General features: G+C 43.3%; 1 protein-coding gene across 2 annotated transcripts in view; it reads left to right on the forward strand.

Moving 5' to 3' along the window:
- Nucleotides 1-17,805, forward strand: part of OSBPL5 (oxysterol binding protein like 5) — a 134,963-nt gene that overhangs the window by 93,792 nt on the left and 23,366 nt on the right. For both annotated transcript variants that reach the window (XM_081205109.1, XM_081205108.1), the window contains exons 7-8: nt 5,945-6,029; nt 11,997-12,168. In XM_081205109.1, the coding sequence (XP_081061235.1) occupies nt 5,945-6,029; nt 11,997-12,168 (257 nt within the window). The remainder of the gene's footprint in view (nt 1-5,944; nt 6,030-11,996; nt 12,169-17,805) is intronic.

The following is a 17,805-nucleotide window of genomic DNA, read 5'->3' on the forward strand; positions in this document are numbered from 1 at the left end:
TTATATGCCTCTAGTACAATAGAGCCTTGAACTTTTTGTGGGCCTCTGGGCCCAGTGAAGATATTATTGCCTGAAGATCTTACAACTTCTATTTATAAGTAATCCAAGCAACGTTGTCAAGAAATGACGCTCTTTCCCTGAGACATAAATAAATAGCATTTGCCGCCAGCTGTGATGAACGAGACTGGCTCCTCACCACCTTCTGACACGTTCAGAGATTATTAACATCTGCTCTGAGGGAACAGTGCTTAACCACACTTGAATCTGGTCCATTCCTAAAAGTAGCAAGTCTGCAGACTGACAGCAAAGATACTGTGAGGAACATTTTCAGTCTAAATTAATGCAGTGCTGATTGCTCCATCGCAAGAGACTATAAATGGGGCCATATTTATGCTTGGAGAGCTGATATCATTTTTCACGCTGGCATTAGAAATATATGTCAAATATGGAACCACAGACATCCAGGTAAATGTCTCATAGCTGGCCACTCAGAACAGACCCATTCTTGTTTGGAAATGAAACATTCTGTTCTTTCTTTCTTTCTTTCTTTCTTTCTTTCTTTCTTTCTTTCTTTCTTTCTTTCTTTACATTCTAACATGCCAAAGTGCTCTGAAGTAAAAAGATTGTGTTTTGGAAGGCAAAACAAAAATTCCATGCAAGGTAATAGCTTTTCATAGGATCAGCCAAAAATCATGAAGAATTGTATTCAAGTTAGAAACATACGAATCTGCCTTTTAGCAAGTCGGACAAATTTTCTGTCTAACTCAGTGTAGTCAACTCTGACTGGCAGCAGCTCTCTGGGATTTCAGAGGGGGAGACTTTCCCATCCCTACCTAAAGATGCCAGAGATTTAACCTGGGGGCTCCTGTGTGCAAAGCAGATGCTGCAACACTGAGCTTTGCCCCTCTTCTTGATCCTGCTTGTTATGCCAAAAAACAAAAAAACAAAAAAACCCACTACATAAAAAGGAGGGAGGTGCAGAGAAAGATGCCTTCCACAATGGAAACCCCCAACATGCATTTTGTAATGGTTATCTGTGAATTCTGCCTACAATGCAAAAAATATTGGTCAAATTAGCTGATAGTCGCTTCAATTCAATTGGGGCCTTTAAAATATTGAAACACAATGTGTGTTGTAATTAATCCTAATAATAAACTTGAAACACTGAGTTGTTCACTTGCAAATATTTATCTCATGGGAAAATGTTGGCAGTTGTTAGAAACCTCTCTTTTTTTTGTCACAAAGGGTCTTGCTCTGATGTTTGCATTATTGCCTTTTAAATTGGACCCATGAACAAATTGGTCTGCTTTTGACCTCCTTAATAAAGCATTAGACCTGGGTACCTTAAGCCTGCCTCCTTCCAGGTGAACCATCAGTGATGTCATAACACAGGGGTAGGCAACCTAGGGCCCAGGGGCTGGATCCGGCCCAATCGCCTTCTCAATCCGGTCCGCGGACGGTCTGGGAATCAGCGTGTTTTTACATGAGTAGAATGTGTCCTTTTATTTAAAATGCATCTCTGGATTATTTGTGGGGCATAGGAATTCATTCATTCCCCCCCCAAAAAAATATACAGTCCAGCCCACCCCACCACATGTTCTGAGGGACGGTGAAAAAGGTTGCTGACCCCTGTCATAACATAACCAAATCTGATGTGTCACTATTCCACCCCTAGTTTTCACATGGCAAGCTGAAAGTGTTCCCGCTCTGAAAATTGCATACTTCCTGAAAATATGTCACCTCAGAGAGAAGGCCTGACAACTTTCCTTTTTTGTGACATGTCTGTCTGTCTCGAGAGACAATGGAGTGCGCCTTCAGGGGTGAAGTCAAACTGCTGCGTTAGCAGCACCAAAGTGACCTCCCCGGGGCACAAGCCTGGGCAGTGTGTTTGTAGGTCCAGGGCTGCCCGGATGACAAGACCCACCTCTCGGCCTTGCTGATGTGGTCCAAAGGAAAGCAGAGCAATACGTTTGGCACTAGCTTGACCACAGGAGGTAATGCAGTGTGTATGATTAGCAAGCTGTGTCACTTCCAATCTAATGACTCCTTATGTGAAACCTTTGATGGGGCTGTATCACGAGAGAACTTCACCAGCTTTGAGGTTCAGTACTGAGACTCAATTTGTGTCATCAGGGATGGTCTTTTGAGCTACATGTCATAGCTTGGCTCTGACATGAACACTTTAAAGTGAGAGCAGTTTGGGACATCCTTTTAAAATGCTGTTTTAAAGGGTGTTGATCATTTAATCCTAAACTTGTTTACTCAGGAAGAAAATGAGTTGACTGAGTTAAGTGTGCAAGAATTGCTTGACCAGTCAAAATCGGGGAGTTTCTTCTTACAGAAGCCAAGCTGCCTAATAGAATACTTCAAATTTCAGATAGGTTGAATATTGAGAAGCTTTTAAAGGTTCATATGGAATGTGTATCAACAGTTAGCATCACAGGTGGCCAAACATGGACTGTAGGATTTATTTATTCATTGCAGTTTTGCATAAGAAAAAAATATTTATTGCAGTTTTTTAAATTTTGCTCCTGATAACCAGAAAAGTGGGAAATGAAATAAGAGGCTTCCACTGATCATGTTGATCTAGAAATGATCTGACAATTCGAACTGCTGAAGCAATACATTTTCTGACCTAGTTTTTAATACCTAAAAATCTGTCGGGGAATGAGTACATTTATTTACTTGCCCTCCCTGGAAGAGGCCAGACTAAGACATCTTTTCTCTTTTGCAAGATGGGCTTGTGAATGAAACTGAAGCTATTGCTATGGAGACATAATAGACAAATGAGCAGAGCTGGGAATCTCATCATTCAGCTTAGCAGATCACAATGCTGCAGCTGACATTAATATGAACTGGCAGTACTTCTAGTGGCCTTTTCCCTTTTGCTAGTTTTAATCTGAAAGCTGGGTTTTGGGAAACACTTGATGCATTCTGGATATGAATGGTTTTGGGCTTTTTTATATAAGAGATATGTGGGGGAGGAATCGTGCTAATATTTTTAGTTGGAGTAAGGGTTAGAGTCACTTCTTTATAACACCAAAGTGTTTTAAATTATCTGTCAACTAAAAGAACAATTGAGTAGCATCTAGGGTAGTGTATAAGGCAGCAATTCTAACCCAACTTGCTTGGGAGTAAGCCCCACTGAATTCAATAGGGCTTGGCTGTGGTTAGCATAGTGCTGTGAACAATGATGACCCCAGGTCAGTTTTCATTTCTGCCATGAACTTGCTTAGGTAGACAAGCCCTCTCTCCTTGCAGTATGGGGGTGATAACTACATTGCAGGGTTGTTTTTAAGCATTACTGATATTATGTACATGAAACACTTTGAACACTGTGAATTGCAGTAGAAATGCTAAGAAACAGCGGGTGGCAGGCTCCACACCACGCTGGGCGGCTTTCTCCCAGAGCGGAGCTGCCCAGCGTATTAGGCGACTGGACTTATAAGACGAACCCCCAAATTGTAGCTGCCAATTTGGGGGGGTTGTCTAATACACCCAGTCGCCTAATACATCAGAATCTATGGTACTTTGGACAACATGCAGCATGTTATTTATAATCTACCTTTGTGTAAATGACTTACCACTGAAGCTACTCCTCAACAGAAGCTTATAAATCTAATTTAAATGGGTATGTTGAAAACAGGTCAAAGGAAGATGGGGTTCAAAATAAGTGTACATTTTTTTAAATCGGAGAGCATCCCCCTTCACCCAAGCTGTGTATTTTTCATCACAGTGAACCCAACCCAGCCATACAATCCCACACTATCTGTCCTCTTACTCTCTGCCCCTTCAGATATCCTTTCACGATCATTTGTTTTCATGGTGCTATCCAGGGAGCCATATGCAATCTTGCTTTCAATACTGTTTGTGCCTGCAAAAGTTTTGGGGTGGTCATACTGCTTCATTTCCAAGTCCTATAACTTCCTGCTGAAATCCTATAACCTTTTAAGCCCCTACTGTTCTGGGTTTCAGGGCTAGGTGTGTCCTGTTTTTGTTGCACTATACTGCAAGAGTGCTCTTCCAGACAGTGACACGGGAGGTTATTGGCTTGCTCCTGTTCTTGTTCTTATTGTGATTAAAAAATAAAAATAAAAATCTTATATTTTTATGTTGCAAATCGCCCTGAGGTCTACGGATGGAGGGTGGTATACAAATTTAATTAAAATGAATGCAATAACAGTGGGGAAGTATCACAGAACAGCTAGTTAAGCTGAGTGATGTGTGGACTGTCCAGTATCAATCCATCACTAATTCACTACTATTGTGGCAATGACATGTTGCAGAATGCACCCAGGAAGAAACCACCAGTCTGGAGATGCCTCCAGTTCTCCAGTCCATCTGCTAGTGAGATGGCAGAAGGATGAGGAGGTGCTGGCTCTCAAAGGGACACCACAACAACTTCCCAGTGACTGGTGCTCTTTCGTCTAGGAACTGCTAGTGCATTAGCTTTGATGGGTCACGGTTAAGTTTAAATGAATGCTATTGGGATCCTGATGCTGAGTGCTCTTGAGGTATTTTGCGGAAGTGAATTCCTCAAGTGAAGGCACCTGAGTGTTACACAGGAAATGCAGTACAATACTCATTGTATAGTCATGGTTAGTCACTCATTGGCCACCTTTAATAGTGCCACGGATCCTTCGCCAGCCCCCTGCTCTTCAAAGTTCTGGGCAGGGCTCTCCTCATTACCCTCTGTTATTTGACTATTGTTTGCAACTGAGTGAATTAATAAATGAAAGCTTATTTTTTAAAAAACATCTCTTGAGATTGCTCATCTCTGATGAGCCAGGAGCTTATGTAAGAGACGTCCCAGTCATGGCGAAGCTATGAAATAGTCACTTTCATTCAGACAACTCCGTTTGCATGCTGACCTGTCTTTCGATATTGTCAGGGTGGAAGATTGAGATTCCCCCCATGACAGAAGGGCAGTTTCCAAAGCTACCAAAAGACCTGGCTTCCACCTTCTCCCTCTCCCTCTTTATCTCTGTCTCACACACTTACATTCACTTGCACCCTGTATTTCTTCTAAAGATCTCGGAGCAGTGTACATTAGGTTATTCCCCTTTTGTCACTTGGAAGGACTTGGGGGGAGAGTGACCTAAAAACGGAAAATAAAAAATAAGCAAATATATAGAAATAAACAAGCAATCTTAGGAGGTGAGTTACCCTGAGTCACACCAAGGGTGTGTCCTAGTTGACAGAGGGCATTCCTCTGCTTGGAGAGTCTCTGTTGTGAAGACCAAAACTCCTAGCAAGGGAGAGCAGGGGGACCTTTAAGGTGCCCATCAACAGTTACCACCAGGATAGCTGTTTGAGTAGGCACACAAGCCACCGGGTCACCACTATGCTGAGATGTATTGTGTTTTTATTTAAGTTATAGTGATTGCTTCTAAATTTGCATCTGTATGTATATATTACTTTATGCAAATCTGTGACTTTGGGCAATGTGTCAGAGGCCACCTTCATAGACACCCAAATCTTCCCAGTTACCGTTATCACAGACCATACGTACAGCCTTCCATGAATTGAAGGGCATTTTTCAGAAGTGGAGAGCCTTTCTATATTCATGGAGTTTCCCACTGGGATTCAGAACTCTATTCTTCGAGGCGTCTATTTTAGACATAGCTAAATGCACTGCTCTGATTCGCCAGAAGCGGCTTAGTCATGCTGGCCACATGACCCAGAAGCTGTCTGCGGAAAAACGCCGGCTCCCTTGGCCAATAAATTGAGATGAGAGCTGCAACCCCAGAGTCGTTCGCGACTGGACTTAATGGTCAGGGGTCCCTTTACCTTTAAATGCATTTTGGAGTTTGCTCTATCCCAGAAACGGAGGGTGGTTGCATACTTTTTATTTGTTTCATTAAATTAAAAGCAAAGAATATAAACTGAAATGATATGGGAAAATGATAAAATATGTTTCTCTTCTTTTCATGCATCGCTCTAGGGTCCAAAGGGAGAGAATGTAGGCTCAATCACACAGCCTCTTCCAAGCAGCTACTTGATCTTCAGGGCAGCTTCCGAATCAGATGGTAAGTTTTTGACCTTTTCTCTATGTCTACATGCTATTCATTCTCTTCCAATTAACCAATACAGATCTTTCTGGGCAAGCAGATGTGCTTGACCCCTTATGATTCATGCATTGGGCTTCATGTAATCCATGCCATACGCTCTCTGGGGAAACCACCTTTAATCCATTGGAAATGAGTGCAACATTTTCAAGGGTAAAAAAGACTTTAAGGTGTTGTTGTTTTTCTTTGTCATTACCATGCTAAACCTTTGCAATGGGGGGAATTGCAGAACACTTAGTATTGATGTTCCACATCCCACTTTGTTCCCCTCCCCCAGACAGCTACAATATATAATTAGTTTTTTTTGTGGGGGAGAAGCCCATATTTCAGTTTCTGGTCAGATGCAGGCAGCTCATGGAAGAGAGATGAAACCCAACCGGTCCCTCAGGCTTTTGCGGCAGTTTAATAGTTCCAATGACAGTCTATCAATCCATGCCATAAAAGCGATTATCTCCTTAAAGATCAATTTAACTTGACATTTCATTAACGTAGTTACAAAATGTGCAGGGTAAAGTAATACGGTCATTCTGTTGCTGGGGAGGGATAGCATAGAGTTCTTGTCTAAGAACTGTCATCCCAGCTGGGGAAAAAGAGGTGCGCATAAGAACATTTTCCTTTTGGCTTCTGTGGACTGGATTGACCTATCTTGTTTACAATAGCCTTTGGGCTTCTCTAACCTTTACTTGCAATGAGTTTCATGTAATCAGCCTTATGTACTCAAACAGCAACCTGCTCCTTTGGGTCCTCATTTAGACCTGTCTATCCTTGAAAACTGCACTTTGATGATGATTGAAATTACTGGTAAAATACAAACTGTGCTGAGTATTGTTGGTTTCTCCTATATAGTCTCAATTTTAAAATTATATATCTTTGGGGGGGGGGGTTATGGGATGCTCTGATTTATCCATTTACCACATTTGTACCTTGTCCTTCCTCCAAAGTGCTCAGGAAAGCTAGGGCCAAGCCAGGCTTGAAGTCAAATGTGTCTTTGCATTTAGTGTGCATGTTTTCACATGTAATTAGCACTGAAGGGGGGGATGATAACCACTGGAATCCCAGCATCTGGGTAAATTAACCCTTTCCTCCCCTGCTGCAGTCCTGACCCAAATTTCTCCTCTGATGCCCTTATTTACATAGGGAAGAAATCCCCCATTGGGGACAGTCAAAGGATTTCCTCTCAATGCAAATAGCAGCTTCAGAGGAGAAGGGTGGGTGGGTGGGTGGGTAACTACTTGCCCATTATAACAGTGCAATACTGTGCATGCTTTATCGGAAGTGAGGCCCATTTGTTCTGTGGGTTGCACTCCCAGATGAGTGTGCATACGAGGGCAACTCCAGTTTGCTTTCAAGAGTTTGAACTCAGGTTGTCTTATTCTAGAGCCATACCACATAAAGAAAATGCTAACCCAGGTTCACTGAGGAGGGAACCATGAGAGGCCAAACTTTGTTAATCTAAAACCATATTGGTCTTCAGCCAATATTTTGCATATAACATTCACTGATTACTAACACTTACTATTTGTTGTTCCTTTGGCATTTTGGTGGGAATTGAGTTGCCCTGGGTGAATATGGTGTGGCCTACAGCTGTGTTTTTCAATGACTGTTTTATCGAAATGCCTCAAACAAATGGGCTGAACTAACCATTATTTATGTTATAGTGTAGGCACTAGCCAAATAAGAGCCCATAGTAATTAGTCAGCTCCCTGGGCAGACGTAAATTTTCTTCCAGCAGGTGCCATTTATTCTAATTCTTGTGCTGGATCTGCTGGTGGTATGATCTAAATTCTCTGATGGAGTGCTTAAGCAGCAGTCTTAAGGAACTGGTCTAGTGGGGAGAGGAGGACAAAGGGAAGAAATACTTCCTCCCCTTCATTTCCCCTCTCTACACCAGTGGCAGCAGCACCAACCCCAGGGAGCGTGGGAAGATCTGCCTGGGCCACCCCCCTGGCTGCTTCACTGGTCTGTTTGCTTGCGCCACCTGCCTGGGCCAGCAGCCTGCCTTCTTTCCTCCACCCCTGTCTGCCCACCTTTCCACTTGCTCACTCTGTTTCACAGGAGTGCTTGTTTGTCAGCATGAAGACGGACAAGGGAAAATACAGTATATAGAGAAAAATCAAGATATATATGCCCTCTTCAGGAGAGCCATTTGAGGGGAAAGCAGGACAAAAACTTGGGGAAGTTTCCTCTTTTGAAATCAAACATAGCCATGTTTGATTTTATTGGCAGCTGGCCATTTACCTGTATATTTAATTTAATAGCACGCGGGCGCTGCCCCCAATTGGCTTAACAAAACATCTCGCACCCAGATCCTGGGTGCCCCGCAAGATTAAGTCTAGGGTCGCCACCTCTCTGGTTGGTTCCAGTATCAACTGTTCCAGGGCACACAATTTTGCCTTTTTCTCATGACTGGAAGGCATATGTAGCCAGTCTGTGTGAAGGTAGTGGAAATCACCCATTACTACAATGTCTCTTTTTTCGGATTGTTCCTTGATTTCATTCTTCATCTCAAGATCTCCCTGAAGATTTTGATCAGGGGGCTGGTATAACATGTCTCCCTAAATTAATGCTGGGGCCTGTTATCGCAACCAATGATGCTTCTGTGGAGGAGTCTGTCCCTTTTGGGATGTCTCACTTGCTGGACTCAATGCTCTTTATTGTACAGAGTGACACCACCTCCAGTATGTCCTTTTCTGCCCTTCCTATAGAGTTTCTGTCCAGAAAGAACCATGGCGGTTATGTATGGAGTACTGTTTTATCCCCAGTGTTTTTTAAATACCTGTATGAAGCTGTTGGGCACCATCATTAGGAGATATGGGTCTAGGTGCCATCAGTACGTCGCTCACCTGGATCTCTTCAGTGAATATTTCAGATATCTTGACAGAGCAGTAGTGAGGGGAAGAGGACACGTAATAAAGTCTTGTGCTGCCTGCTCCTGTGCAGCTCTCTTTCATTACGTTAGTGTTATGTGATTATCCAACTTGAAAGGTATCAAAATCACTCTTCTGTGACTTCTTTCATCGGGTTCCAGCATCATTGCTTCGGTTTATTTTGCTGGCAAATCTGAAGGATATGGCTCAGTGTGGGTTCCAATGGAGGAGGTGGTGTTGTTGTTGGCGGCCTCCAGTTTTTAGTTTTAATCCTTCAGTTCAGCAGATGTAGTTGATTCTAAAAGCACAGCACCACCTGTAGGACACAAGGGAGTATCGCCCTACATTGATTTACCCTTTATCTGTTGAAGTCAGTTTTTTAGAGCAGGTGTTTCACAATACGATGGTTGGCGGATCACTTCCAACCAGAAAGCCAATGCAAGAAGGTGCATAAGACAACGCAGTCCATGGTCTAAATGCAGGGCCTTAAGTCCAGTAGCTGAACCACTTGTCTTGATACTGCATACCTGTAAAACCTGGCAAATTTAAAAATAGGATATAGACAAAAAAAATAATCACATATTTCTGCAGTCTTTAAATATTGTCTCTTTATCTACCCATTCCCCCTTTTACTCACTCCTAAATGCAGTCGCCCATACTGACTCATATATGAATTCCTACATTCACTAGCTTTGATATAAACCCACAATTTATGCGGGCGTTATGTTCCAGGGATTGCACTTGAGACCAAAATTGCATATAGTCAAAGCACATTGGGTTCAGTGGTGGGCAGGGTTGCCAAAGTCATTTTTCCCAGAACCCTGCCCCCTTTCTGCTCCTTACTTACTTGCCATGTGCATAAAGCTGAATGTGCACAAATTAAATGTGTGTAAGTTGTGGGCTTACTGTATTGGAAACATCCCTTGCTCTCTTCATTGCCTCCTTCCAAATGTAGCAGTTAACAGAAGCCCCTCCTTAGGCTGAAAACCCCAGGTTTATTCTCTCTTCTTTGGAAAGGTGAGGACCCAAAAGCTTCAGCTTATAGTGGACCTCTTTACCTGCTTAAGGGTCCTTGCAGATGGTCTGTTGGTTTAGTATTTAGCCTGATTTGTTTGCACAAAATTTACAGGGAGATTATATGGCATCACTATATTCATTCCATTTTGTCTGCACTGAGATTATATGCCCAGCATTTCCATTATCCCTACTTTCCAGTACATTGCACATCACTTTTCTTACCACAAAAATGACAAGGTTTGTACGTAAGCTGTTTTGTTGCACGGGAGTGACAATCCACTGAACCACAGAGACTATATTTGCCTATATATGGTTGAATCATGCCTCACAAACAGCAAGTTTGGAAGCCATTTTGATGGGTGACAGCTTATAAAAGTGGGGAAAGCCTCATCAAAGTTACAACCCACTCCATGCCACCTACTGGGGGAGAGGAAGAGAGATGGGGTGAGTCTGTCAGTGCTGTCTGGTTTAGATCCAGAAAGTGGCTCCACATTGGCAGGTGTCCCAGATGTTATCCTCCAAATATAGCCTCATGGACAGGAACTGGTTGCTGCAAGTCTGAGAGTACAGTACAAGTTTCTGGGAGAGAAAATTATGCTTGCTATTGAGGGAAGGCACTCATTTGGAAGCGAGAGAGGCCCTCTTCCATTCTGGAGTTGCATTTTGAAGGGAGGGCATAGGGGAGTTTTGCAGTACAATATGAAAATCAGTATTTCACCACTGTCTGTCTTACACTTTTTGAGCTGTTTGGTCCTATATGCAGAACCATTTGTTTCCTGTTAATAATGATGGCCTTTGGCGTTATTTTCTTTACTTGGTGACATTTTATTTTTAAGCCTAGCATTTGCTTGATTGAGCAGAGTGAAGGTTTTATAGATTTCTTTTATTTTTTTTTAAAAAAAACTGAAATAATGCCTGGGAGACTATTTCTGCAACTGAAGCATTATGTATCCAATTATATGCCACCAGGTTTAAGGAGCTTTTCAGACTGAACGTCACTTTATCACTAGTGAAACTGGAAACCAATTGCACGTACTTGCCTTGTAGCTCTTGCACCAGTGAGGAAGTAGGATAGGCTCAAGCACTAATCTTTGTTTGCCTGCATAGGAAGATTCCCCCAAAGCAAATGCCAGGGTATCAGTCACTATTAGCAATGCTTTTTCATAAAGGCTTTTTCAACACTAGCTTAGGAGGGGAAATGCTACATGGTACACTTTAAATGTACCACTCTTGAGAGTACATGAGGAATAGAATGGGTGAGAAGCCACGCAGTTTGTCTTACGTTTCAGGGTTCCTGGGCAGATTAAATACATTTGATTTAGCAAAATGTATATGAGGACTTCGCTCAGAAATTGCCACACGTTCTCACAGAGGGTACTCTGAAGTGAGGAGCAGGCTTTCCGAAGTGGGGAAGATGGGGGTAGAAAACTAAGTGGAAATGGAAGAAAACCATAAATGGGGAAACACACGTTTTATTGTCCTTGTAAAAGCAGTGCCATAATAAATGTGTCAGTATTTTGAGGTACTGGACAGTGATTTGCTGAATGAAACTGATGTGGCAACCCCTCTGGCAGCTACTTGGATCATGTTTCTTTGCACAGCTTGAGTATTTTAATATTTAGTATCCATTACAGTGTAAAACTGTGAGAATCTCAGTAATTTGAGTGGCATGTAAACCACAAATACCAAGACCGGAAACGATGTATGGATTTAAAATGCACTCTATACGTGATCTGCCTATTGTTGTTTTGGACGAGGGTAAACTTTTAGGGACAAATTGTATCCTGAAATATTTCAGATTTGGGCCATCACCTGGAGGATGTAAAAAGCTATTAATATTGAAGAGAGGAACTGAGTATCAAATGGTAACACTTATTCTGCAGCCATCAAGTCTCATTGCTTTCAGGACATTTGAAATCTTTGCTGTGTACTGTATCCGTTGTCTCTCTCGATATGGATTAAATGTCTGGATACACGAAATGGGAAGCAGTCAAGGGAGCATTCTGCATTTTCCTATTTGACCTCTGTGTTTGTGTTTTTATAGGCCGGTGTTGGTTGGATGCTCTGGAACTGGCCTTGCGCTGCTCAAGCCTCTTCAGGCTCAGTGCATCCAAGCAAGGGAAAGATGGAGAGTTGAATTGCTCGGCTGATTCTTCGCATGCTGGCCTGTACAACCTACTGCACACGGCTACCATCTCGGATCAGGAACTTTTTCAGTAAGGATGTACACACTTACTGCATATATTCTGAAGTTCTGTAGTGGTTCCTGCAGTTGAGAGTACGTTTCACGCATCTGCTTTAATCTCTTCTAAGTGGTAGCAGTGAGTAAAAGACCCATTTTGTAATGAGAGCATCCTTTCACTTGAACTAGGACAAAGTCAGGATGGCAAAGGTGTCTGCCTCTGAACATGCCTTGCCAAGGAGCAACAGTGAGAGAGGGCTCTTGCCTTAATGCCCTGCTTGGGCATATCCTGAAAGCAATTTTTCTGGGAAAACAGGATGCTGGGCAAGATAGGCTGCTAGTCTGATCCAACAGGGCTCTTTTTATGTTCTCAGGCATCACACACACACACACACTTCTCTGTTCAGCTGCGTGTTCCTAACATTCGAGGTAAACATTCATAACAACATCCATTGCTTTCTAAATAGTGAGCCTGTGAGTAAAAATCTGTCACCTAGACATCAGGAAGGGATACAGATTTTACTGCAGAAACTAAGTGTAGATCACTTCCAAGGAGTGATCTCCCACATATCCAGGTAGTGCTAGCAGAAGATTTATCACTAGCAGATTTATCACTAGCAGAAGATTTATCACTGGCATAGTGTTCCATGATGGGATCAGATCCTTTAGTTAAACATCTTCCCCTTGGGGAATTAAACCAATTAAGCTGACATGTTATTATTAGTAAGTCATTTAATTACATGTAATGCTTTCTTCAGCTTATTTAAATTATGCTTGGAAATTAAAGAAGCAGACATTGTGTCTTCAATAAGTTGGTCATCCTCCATGGAAGAATTCACTCCCCAGCTAGTACTGTCTTCCTGTGCTGGGTGACTACACAAGAGAAAGTAATTGTGATTACTTTCAGTTATTGGAATGCCCATACAGGGATTGCTCCAAACTTACACCTCTGTTCCAAGTAGCACTAGCATTAAGTCTTTTCTGTCAGTTACAAAGACTTGCTGCTGCTGCTGCTGCTGATTGCTAATGGGAATTTTTCCTCTGAATTTTCACGTCTGCTTTAGGTTGGGTTTATGCATTGCTGCACTCATTTTATAATTCTAAATTGTATATGAAATAGAACCAGGCTATTCTACTCCCATAAGCGCGCTCTCTCTCTCTCTCTCTCTCTCTCTCTCTCTCTCTCTCTCTCTCTCACACACACACACACACACACACAGGATTTAGCATCTGCCTCTACTGTGACTGTTTACCTTTGATGTCTGTCTGGTCATTAAGCAGGGTTGTCAGATCAACATTTCAAAAGCTGGGGTGCCTGTTCAGCAGATGCCATGGAGATTGAGGGTTCTGAAATCAGGGTGTGCCTGCTTCCTGGTCTGTGCTGCTCTCACAGTCTAAGGGGTGCTCCATTTAAAATCTGGTAACCCATCATGCAGTATTAATATTTGTAGGGATTACAGATAAAGGTTTTATCTGCTTTCAGTCAATCTGTTCCAAATACAGCAGTGTCTCTTTAGTCAGAGAGGCAGAAAAAAATTCTCTGCATCTAGAGAATCAAGTGAAACTAGTACTTCGCCCCATCTGTTGCAAACAAGGGCTCCTGCAGACAACCTATTACTGAGCATTTGTCCTGTTTTGCTTGCACAGCACTGACATGGTGGTTAGACTGCATCCAGTCTTTGCTAAGCATTCATAGAATCCTAGAATTGTAGAGTTGGAAGGCTTGCCATATGTCCTCTTTTTCCAGGACATGTCCTCTTTTTCATGCGTCAGAGCAATCCATAGTTAAAATTAGAAGTCAGCAAATGTGTCCTCTAATTGCTTGCAAGGTGTTTACATGTGTTTCCGTTAGTCATTTGTTCATCCAACACTTTTCAATGCATTCTCCCATCACTTTCCAAATGGCAAAACGTCTGCGTTTTAAAAAGAAAGTGGGTTAGTTGCACACAGGTGACAGAGCACTTTAATCCACCTTACATATGCAACCCTAAAGTTTGTTACCATAAAGCACCAATGCTGCAGCAAGCAAAGGCTCCAGCAGCTCAGTCAGCTGCTTGTGGCTGGAAAGCCAGACAGGATGTTTGTGACTGTTGCCATGGAAACAAAGGGGCAGTCCAATCTGAACTGAGCACCGGATGTTAGCTCAGTGTGTGTGTCATATGACCTGTACTGGAAGTACATGGGTGGAGTTTCTTCTTGCTGTTGTCGAGTGCAGACGTGTTTCTCTGTACTGATATGAGAGACAGAAATAAAAGATGTAAATAGTTTTCTGTCTGCTTCTTTCCCCTCCTGGGGGACACCAAAGGGGAGAGAGGGTGAACGGTGTGTTCCTCTCACACATCTGAGATGAATCGCCGGGACCTCGCCTGCTTATCAGCAGAGTGGAGACGCGGGGAGGTCGACAGGAATATCTGCCGGTGCCTACGCTGTGGCACATTCCTCTGACCCAAGCAGAATTCCAACAGTGGCAGCCTTCGGATGGTTCCTGTTTTCTTCGATCCATCGGACATCTGCATGAGAGGCTGGTGAATTGTCCTCCTCTGCTCCATGGAAGCCTGATTTGAGAGGCTGATTCTCTGCAGCCAGAAGCTGACCAGAAGAAGCTGACAGCCAAGCCGATGCTCAAGGTATGAGACTTTTAAGAGCTTAGAAGAGTGAATGCAGATTGATTCATTCTCTGCTTCACGGAAAGCGAGTGTGGGAAAGCAGCTCCAACTTAGAAGAGGCCTGCATACCAGGCATTTTTGTGGTTTCCTGTCCGAGGAAAGGAATGCGCTGTTGCTAAGCAACGTCCTTCAGAAGGCTGTGCCTCAGAGAGGAGAAATGGAAAGCTACTCGAGAGGGCTGGACAGTCAGACTATGCCTCAGAGAGGCGTAAACAAAGTTTTGTTATGACTAGGTCCTCACAAACTGCTGGAAGGGACTTTCCAACGCAGCCAGTGTCAGAGTTGCCAGGTGTCAAGAGTGTAAACAAGCCAGCTATTGGATTTTAGAGGCTTGTGTTTTAGAGTCAATGCAAGGACTCAAAATGGATGCCAAGAAGGGGGGAGGCTTGCCTTCTCCACCCCTCCTGACCAATAACAATTATTCATCTTGGTCTGTAAAGATGAAGGCCCTGCTGCAGAATCAGAGACTGTTTGGGGTGATTGAGAATCCCATCCCAGCAGCACCAACGCGTGCTTGGGAGTCACAGAATGTGAAGGCTAGGACTGCTATAATTCTGTGTGTCTCAGATGAACAGCTTGTGCATATACAGCATTTGGAATTTGCGCAAGAGGTTTGGAACGCGCTGCGTACAACGCATCAGAGAGATGCTGGTTCTTCAGCGTTGCTGTATTTTGAGAAGTTGACCAATCTGAGATTAGCGCCTGATGGAGATGTTCAAGCGCACCTGACAGAGATGAAGTTTCTGCGTCAACAGATGGTGGAACGCAATTTCCGTCTACAGGAGGAAGTGTTTTGCTTCATGATGATAAACAGCCTGAACCGGACCTACAAGGTTGTTGCCAGTCAGCTTGGTTCGCTACCTGCCGCGCAGCTAACCGCGGAAAGGGTGTGTGCCGTCGTCCTGAACGAACACGACAGACTTGCTGCACTGGAAGTGAAAGACAGAGGGAGGCAAGAACAGAGTTCGAATCTTCCCACTGCTGAATCTACTGGAGAGCATGCCATAGCATTGAGCGCCGTCCGATGCCACAATTGTGGACAGACTGGGCATCTACAGCGAAACTGTAAGAAGCCGCGACAGTCAAAAGGAGCCAAGAACAGCTCTACGAAGCCTGAGGCGTCAAGCAAAAGCCGTACCAAGTGCCAGGTGAAACCTGCAAAGGTGATGATGGCGAAAGGAACCGCGCCAGATGTTGGGAACGCATTCATAATCGATACGGGCGCCACGAAGCATCTCTGCCCACACAGAGGACTGTTTTCGACGTTGAAGAAGCAAAGCTTCACTGTGAAACAAGCCAACGGTCAAGAACTGGAAGCGACCGGAATTGGAACTGTGTATCTTGAGAGTCTGAACTTGACTATAAGCGATGTTTACCTGGTTCCAGAACTGAAATTTAGTCTGCTGAGTGCTTCGCAGATTGCAAAGAAGGGACTAAAACTGTACTATGATGCTAAAAGATGCAAGATCTACAAAGATGGAGAACTGTTTCTAACTGCCAAAGAGAAAGATGGACTGTATTTGTTGACTTTTGATCAAAGTGATTACATGGAATGTAATACTTCTGATTCTAACGAAATTTCTCTTGCAGGTGTGACCAGTGTGAACACCAGGAAGGTGTCCAAGAAGGTCGACAGAGCTTTTCAGCGGGTGTATGCTGATGTGATTGGTCCTCTAGAACCATCTAGAGGCGGTGCAAAATATTACCTTGTGTGTGTTGATTGTTACACTAATTATTCTTGGATTTATATGATGAAGAAACCGCAGGAAACTTTAGAAAAGTTTCAGGAGTTTTGTGACAAGGTTAAAAGTATGCATGATGCTAACATTGATTGTCTTTTCACAGATGACAAGCCAGTTTTTCTTTTACAGGATTTCCAGAGGTTCCTGGATGGAAAAGGGATAAGACACAAACTTGCTAGTTCCGAAGAAGCATGGAAGAAATGTGTCTGTGTTAGGGTGAACAAAGAATTGCAAAAGGGGATGCATGCGCAATTGCTGAGTTCACATTTGCCACATGATTATTGGGCCGAATCTCTAGCGTCCTATCTTCATGTGTGGTTGAGAAAAGTCTCAACAGAGTTGGGATGTTCTCCTTTTGAGAAGCTGTTTAATAGAAAACCTTCTGTTGCCTATTTTAAGGTTTTCGGGTCTCATGTGAGAACAGAAGCTCCAAGTGGGGTAAAGAGTGCCAGAGGCATCTTTGTGGGTTATGAAAAAGGTCTCTACAGAGTAATTTTGTCTGAATCTGGTCAGGTGATTCTCACAAAGTTTCTAGAGAGTGCTCCTGAACGGGAGAGAGTGATAGTTCACACATTTTCCACAGAAGATTCTGATGATGATGATGATGAGTTTGATCTTATGGAGTTCAGTGGTACTGATGATGATGACACTGATAGCTCAGACAGCTCAGTTGTCACAGTCATTGAGAGGAAATCTCAAATAATGACTAGACCCTCAGAAAAGGAGGATAAACCACTGATTAAGCTTAGTACTGGTTCTCCAGAGAGTTCAGAGGCTGAACCAGAAAGCAGAGAAGAGCAGCAGCTCTTACGAAGGTCTGAAAGAGCAACAAAGGGTGTACAACCCAAGAGGTATTCAAAGGAGTTTGCTAACCTTGCATATGTTGCTGTTGTAAACGATCAAGGAAAGATTGAAGCTGTGTCTGAGTCAGAGACAAAGGCACAACAGAGAGTTGTTAACCAAGGAAATGCGAAGTCACACAACCAGAGAGGTACATTGGTAAAACCAGTGGCGGGTAGTTCCAAGGGTGGAACTGAAACAACAGGGGAATGTTATAAGTATAACAACTGTTTGTTTTCTTCTCTGGATGACGCTTTGCTCGCGGCACGCATTGATACTTTAGGGGGAGTATGTTACCATAAAGCACCAATGCTGCAGCAAGCAAAGGCTCCAGCAGCTCAGTCAGCTGCTTGTGGCTGGAAAGCCAGACAGGATGTTTGTGACTGTTGCCATGGAAACAAAGGGGCAGTCCAATCTGAACTG

This window comes from Podarcis bocagei (assembly GCF_964188305.1).
Source record: "Podarcis bocagei genome assembly, chromosome: 1".
Classification (NCBI taxonomy): domain Eukaryota; kingdom Metazoa; phylum Chordata; class Lepidosauria; order Squamata; family Lacertidae; genus Podarcis; species Podarcis bocagei.